A 6059-nucleotide genomic window follows, 5' to 3' on the forward strand; every position below is an offset into this window, starting at 1 on the left:
GTGCCTCTAAGCTAATCCACAGAAGGGGTGTGGGAGGTGGGAAGATATATGCTCCAAATCTTAAATTTGCTGCGCGCACTGCACTCGAACAAATGTCCAGAAGTAAGAAGATTCCCATTCATGGTGAGTTCGGATTTAATCATTGTGTACGATTTTAGTAATATTGGACTATTTAGTAATATTGGTGGTATGAAAAATTAGATCCAGATAGAGTAGTCACTACACAAAATTTGAGGACAGTTGGAATAGGCAGCTAAATAAGAGTGCAATTTTTTGTATTGTCGAAAAGTTTTTGTAAAAAATAAAGAGGATTTGAGACGAGGATTATATCCATTGTTAGCTAGAATAAGAAAAAGTATAGCTGGATTACAGTTGTGGAGGGTAATCTACTTATATGATTAAAGATGGTATTACAGTTGTGGTGGTTGTAAGAATTTGAATAACCATTGCAATCATATAATTAAGATTTTAATGCAGTGTGTTTTTTTCTTGTAGAGTATCAAGCCCGACGCAGAAGATGGATTGCGTGGACATAAACACTTTTTGTAATCTGTATTGATCTTGTAAACTCTTCAATGTCTGGTATGGAACTCTGAAAAATGTTAAAAACAGGTGGCATGCCTATAATTTGTGGGCTGTCTAAAGGGAGTGGGACACCCTTCATAAGAAAGGGTCTTTTTTTCAATGAATTGTTTCTGATTTAGTTTCATGAAAATGATAAGGGCTGTAGTTATATTTATGCTTCCAGCAGTTGTTGGCTGGGACACAACTCGAAGAAACTTTGTTCTGCGTTTGACTGGATATTCTGAGCTTGCTAACTGAGCCCACAGCTCCAGATGGACTTGCATTTTTGTTGAGTTTTAGTTGGACCAGGGAGCAGGATGGCTCGGCAATGTGGTGTCAAGTACGAGTAAATATTTTAGCATCTTAAAATTTCAATTATTTTTAAACCAGGATTTCATTTCAATTACTTTAAAGTTATGTTTGGGAATATCAAATCGTTCAAACTATGGTTTGCCATTTTTTCAAGTTCGATACGCAATCTATATCGGTCAGTTTATATTAATTTTATTTGAAAATGTTACACCACGATTGATATTACGAACTATGATTTGTAACGCTATCGGTATTGCGAAACATAATTCAAACTAACGCATCATCAATTTCTTTACCTTGTGAAGTTCAATTTTCAAATGTACTTGACACCCAACAAAGTGTTGGACTAGGCATGACAATGAGAATGATCTGAAAAATAGTAAAACTGAAGGTCCATAGGTGATATGTTATGCAATTTAATTATTAATAATTGAGTACATAATTTTCAAAACTAATTTGCTAAATGCCAGTTTGTCAGTTGGCATGAGAATAATCACATCAATTATACTTTTTTTTTTTTTTATATATATATATATAAAATTGAACTGAATCATTGTCTTAGCTGGAGATCAAGTTAAAGATTAAATGCTGTGTTAAATTGTTAATATAACCGAATGCATGTTTCACTACATATTTTTATTGTGCCAATTAACTATTACATGGTATTTAAAGGCATTACCTCATGTTAGAATTTGGATAAAAATATAAGGTTGTAAGTACGAAATGACAATATTTGTCTTGGAGCATGTAAGGACGTGGCCTAAGAAAAGATTGATATGTGTTTAAAAAATATGTAATTTTTTAAAAAATAAGCAAATAAAATTGAGTGAAGCCCATTTTTCATGTGTGATATGTTAATCCAACTAGTATGTACATGTAAAAGAGATGCATATAAAGACGTATTATAGATTGAAGAGAATTTCATTTCAAAAACCCTAATCAGCGCCGCCACTGCTCTCCTCTCTTCTTCTTATTAGAATTGAATTAAGATTGACTCATTAGAGTATTATCGAAAATGGAATAAGAATTATAGATATCTTCTCTTGTTCTTCATCGCCACTCCGTTAGAGCTATAAGATTGTGATTGACGAGTATGAAATTTTTATTAGAAACTTTTTTTGGGGCCAAATACGATACCATAGAGAGGGGAGACGGCTTTTATGAGGGTAAAAAAGGAACACAAATGATATAATTATGAAGATGTTGATGTTGGTTAACGTAAATGAATAATTTTATATATGAAATATGAATTCTATCTTTGTTGTATGTTAAAAACTAGTCTGATTAACTTTTAATTTAGGACAAATGTCACTATTTTATTGTCTCTTGTGAAATTCTAAAGGGCAATTTTTTCAAATTTCCTTATAGTCTGTTTGGTTAGTTAAAAATTGATGATAAAAAGTGAAAGAAAAAGAAAGTGAAATGAAAGGAAAAAAAAAAAAAAAAAAAAAAAGTTTTTGATTTTTTTAAATATATATATATTTATTTATTTTTAACGAAAGTCAGGCACATCTTGCAAATGTGATTTTTTTTTTTTTTTTAAAAAGTTTAGAGTGGTTCTTGTTTCGCCACAAACTGACACGGGTCCTACAACTTTCCTTTTCAAGGTTTGATGACATCAACGGTCACGACTCACGAGACATCATTATACCTGTACGCTGCGCAACACCAGATCGTTCAATAACCCTGGTGTGTGTGTGTGTGTGTGTGTATAAATATACTCATAAACATGACTTTTAAAAACCTAAAGCGCTCATCTCTCTTTAGCAAGAACACAAAGCCCTAGCGCCGGTAAGATTTAGCCTTGTACATATACATCGTTTACATATATGATTTATTTGTATGTTTTTGTGTTTTTACGTAATTTTAGTAAAAAATTAACTAGCCAGTGTTGTTGGTTCATGAAATGGGAGGATCTGATAATTGATTTCAAATGAATCCATCTGATCCAAATCACTGATATAAATAAAACACACATGTACACATAGTCACGGAAAATAAGTGTTTCTATTTTTAATGAATACTTTTTTTCACAGATCTAATGTGATGTGAAATCATATTCTCAGATATATAAGATTTGTTGTGAATTTGTGGCTTCCTGGGATTATTGATGCTGGGATTATATGATTTTGCTGTGAACTCGTGGGTCCAAGTGTGCATTTGTATTCGCATGCTTGTTCGGTTAAAGCCCTTATTTTTTGTTCATTTAGGGATGTTGTATTGGTGTGGTTAGTGCAAGTTCTATTACATGATATTGTTATTGATGTGTTTTGAATGGTGGGTGTTCCTGAGATTGAGTGTTATATATATATATATATATATAGTTTCTGTCCAACACAGATTTGTATGAGTAGATTTTTGTTTCATTAATTGGTAGTCTCTCAATTATTGTTCGGAAGTTCATGGTACAATGCTGAAATGGCTATCCAATAGTAGTAATGTTTCCTTGTGATAATAGTTATATGGAACTTTTTCTAATCTATGTTTTCTTCATTGTTTTGTCAGAATTCACACAAATTCAAATCTTTTCAATTTCTTGAATGTGAAACAATGTAAATGAGTGGTTAACGGGTTAATTCAGTTGGATCATTGAACATTAAACTCTTTATGCAGTTCTGGCATAAACTTAAAATCAACTTTCTATTTTGCTTTCAGATAGACTGGTTAATTATTTAGCAATGGCTGTCACATTCTACAATCTCAGCTCGGAGTCTGGTCTCAAGAAGCTCGACGAGTACCTCCTTTCACGTAGTTACATCACAGGGTGAGTTCCATTGCATTAATTTTGCAACACATTTATGTGTGTGGTAAATTATTTACTGATGTGTATCTTTATCTTATATAACTCCTTGAGTATGAATTTTTTGATAATCTGTTTATTCACCTTTTAAGGTACCTAGCTTCAAAGGATGATATCACTGTGCATGCAGCTCTTTCAAAACCTCCATCATCTGAATATGTGAATGTGTCTCGGTGGTTTCACCACATTGAAGCACTTTTGAGGATTTCGTAAGTTCTTGCTACCAATATGACTGTCTTAATTATTATGAAGACACTTCAACAAAAAATCATTATTGTGAAGATATTATAGTTTGGACGTACCATCATGTTCTACGGAATTTCAATTTTCTTAATAAATAAAACTCAGTTATTTTCTTTAATACTGCTTCTTATCGAGTTTATGGAATTCTGGCCTTGCAGCGGTGTTTCTGGTGAAGGTTGCAGTGTCACTGTAGAGGGATCAGCTCCTATCACTGAGGAAGCCGTCGCAACTCCTGCTGCTGTTGACACTAAGGCAAGTTTCTTGAGCTGTTTGTTTAATGTTGTATACATTGTTCTGATTGTACTTTTGTGCGTGTGTGTGTGAGTGCCAGTTTTCAGCTTTTATTGCTCGGTTTATATACTTCTTTCTAGTCATGCTGCTTATTAGTCTGATATCTGGAGTTTTATACTACCTAGAACATTTAAGCAATTTTAGTGCCTTTCTAGAGTTGTTAATAAATAATCATTAAGAATTGAATCTTAATTCTTTGCATGGAACATGTGTTCTAGGCCTCAGCTGCTGAGGATGACGATGATGATGATGTGGATCTCTTTGGTGAAGAGACTGAAGAGGAAAAGAAGGCTGCTGAGGAACGTGCAGCTGCTGTGAAGGCATCTGGGAAAAAGAAAGAATGTGAGTTTCTTCTCTTATATTCATGCATTATAGTTTGAGTCTATTGCTTCTATTATTATTAGACGATAATTATATTAACATGGAGTTGGGTATGTGTCTTTGTCAATTGCTGAATCAGATTTATCTAAAACTCAATTCCAACAGCATTGAGTCACAACTAAATATCGTTATTATTACAATTTTGATTTAATTTCTTAACCTAAATGTTTAGGTAGTATATATCTTTTGATATGGGTACTTGTTTTGAAATTTAACGTAATTATGCTAGAAAAGGAACATAATATTACTGTTCTTTGTAAAACTAAATTATATAGCTAACTTGAATTATAAAATATGCTTGCTAGAGAAATGTCTACCAAGAGATGTCGGACATATAGTCTCACACTTGAATCAAGATTATATTTATCTGACATGGATATTTCGTGCATTTGGAAGAGGCCATATATGTTATAACAGAGGAAATCAATAAGTGGATAGATTGCTTCAAGATTAGTAGCATACATACATCTATATGATCCATACCACCCTATTTTGGTCCCTTGAACTTCTTTGCTGGGAAACTCTACATAGAAAACCCTGGCTGATGGATATGATTCAATTGCCGAAATGCTTATCATGAACTATCCTCCCAGTTCCTCCAACAGGATGAGTTTTAGATGTTTGCTTTTGCTGCTATTGGCCCTTGCACATTTTTTTTTTTCCAGGGAAAAAAATTCCCTTTCTGTTCTTATAAGCTCAATCTTCTCGTGTTTTTATTCTTCAGCTGGAAAGTCGTCAATTCTGTTGGATGTGAAGCCATGGGATGATGAGACTGACATGAAAAAGCTCGAGGAAGCTGTTAGAAGTATTAAGATGGAAGGATTGACTTGGGGAGCATGTATGTTTCTCTTTCTGTTGACTTCTTGTATTTCTTCCAGGAACAAATGGAGACTAATGTATTTTTGGAACTGAAGCAATCAAGTCATGTTGAAGTTGTGTTTCTCAAATTAACTTGTAAACATCTGTTGTTGCAGCCAAACTCGTAGCTGTTGGATATGGTATAAAGAAATTGCAGATTATGATGACCATTGTGGATGACTTGGTGTCTGTTGACAGTCTTATCGAGGAAAAACTCACAGTTGAGCCAATCGATGAGTTTGTCCAGAGCTGTGATATTGTGGCGTTCAATAAAATATGTAAGTTCATTGCAAGGGTGTTCTTGGGTGGTGTTGATAAATCTCATATTGAATCTATTGCTTAATGTGTTGATGCAACTCAAACAACTATACTGAATCTTGTTTTTAATTGTCTGATGATTCTTGTGACAGAAATTGAAAGCTGGTTGGAGTTTTGCTCGAAATCGGTGCAGGAGAGGTTCATGCTAGTGAAGATTCTGTTTACGCATGACTGATTTTAAGTCATAAATGTCCACTGTATTCCTATGTTTTCTTTCTCCAAGACTTTTGGTATTAAGAATATCAGTTACACCATTTTGGATTCTTATCTAAATTAATGCTTGTTGAAGTTA

General features: G+C 33.5%; 1 protein-coding gene across 2 annotated transcripts; it reads left to right on the forward strand.

The window, feature by feature from the left end:
* The first annotated feature begins 2581 nt into the window (after nt 1-2581).
* On the forward strand, nt 2582-6059 carry LOC132303933 (elongation factor 1-delta). Of its 2 annotated transcripts, none has more exons than XM_059801386.1 (8): nt 2582-2667; nt 3532-3640; nt 3769-3885; nt 4078-4171; nt 4429-4552; nt 5316-5429; nt 5566-5727; nt 5860-6059. In XM_059801386.1, coding segments are annotated over exons 2-8 (699 nt in total). In that variant the 5' UTR covers nt 2582-2667; nt 3532-3554; the 3' UTR covers nt 5862-6059. The 2 variants fall into 2 exon arrangements, with proteins under 2 accessions (XP_059657369.1, XP_059657370.1); XM_059801387.1 differs by having other exon boundaries at nt 2611-2667; nt 3536-3640.

The sequence above is a fragment of the Cornus florida genome, unplaced genomic scaffold (assembly GCF_030987335.1).
Source record: "Cornus florida cultivar Cherokee Brave unplaced genomic scaffold, ASM3098733v1 CherokeeBrave_3.0.0_Hap2_Chr04, whole genome shotgun sequence".
Classification (NCBI taxonomy): Eukaryota; Viridiplantae; Streptophyta; class Magnoliopsida; order Cornales; family Cornaceae; genus Cornus; species Cornus florida.

What these genes read in the sequence shown, in the direction of transcription:
- LOC132303933 (XM_059801386.1), top strand. Translation starts at nt 3,555, where the DNA reads ATGGCTGTCACATTCTACAATCTCAGCTCGGAGTCTGGTCTCAAGAAG. An exon ending in CTGCTGCTGTTGACACTAAG is followed by an intron (nt 4,172 to 4,428) that starts GCAAGTTTCTTG and finishes CATGTGTTCTAG; the next exon opens with GCCTCAGCTGCTGAGGATGA. An exon ending in AGGATTGACTTGGGGAGCAT is followed by an intron (nt 5,430 to 5,565) that starts GTATGTTTCTCT and finishes CTGTTGTTGCAG; the next exon opens with CCAAACTCGTAGCTGTTGGA.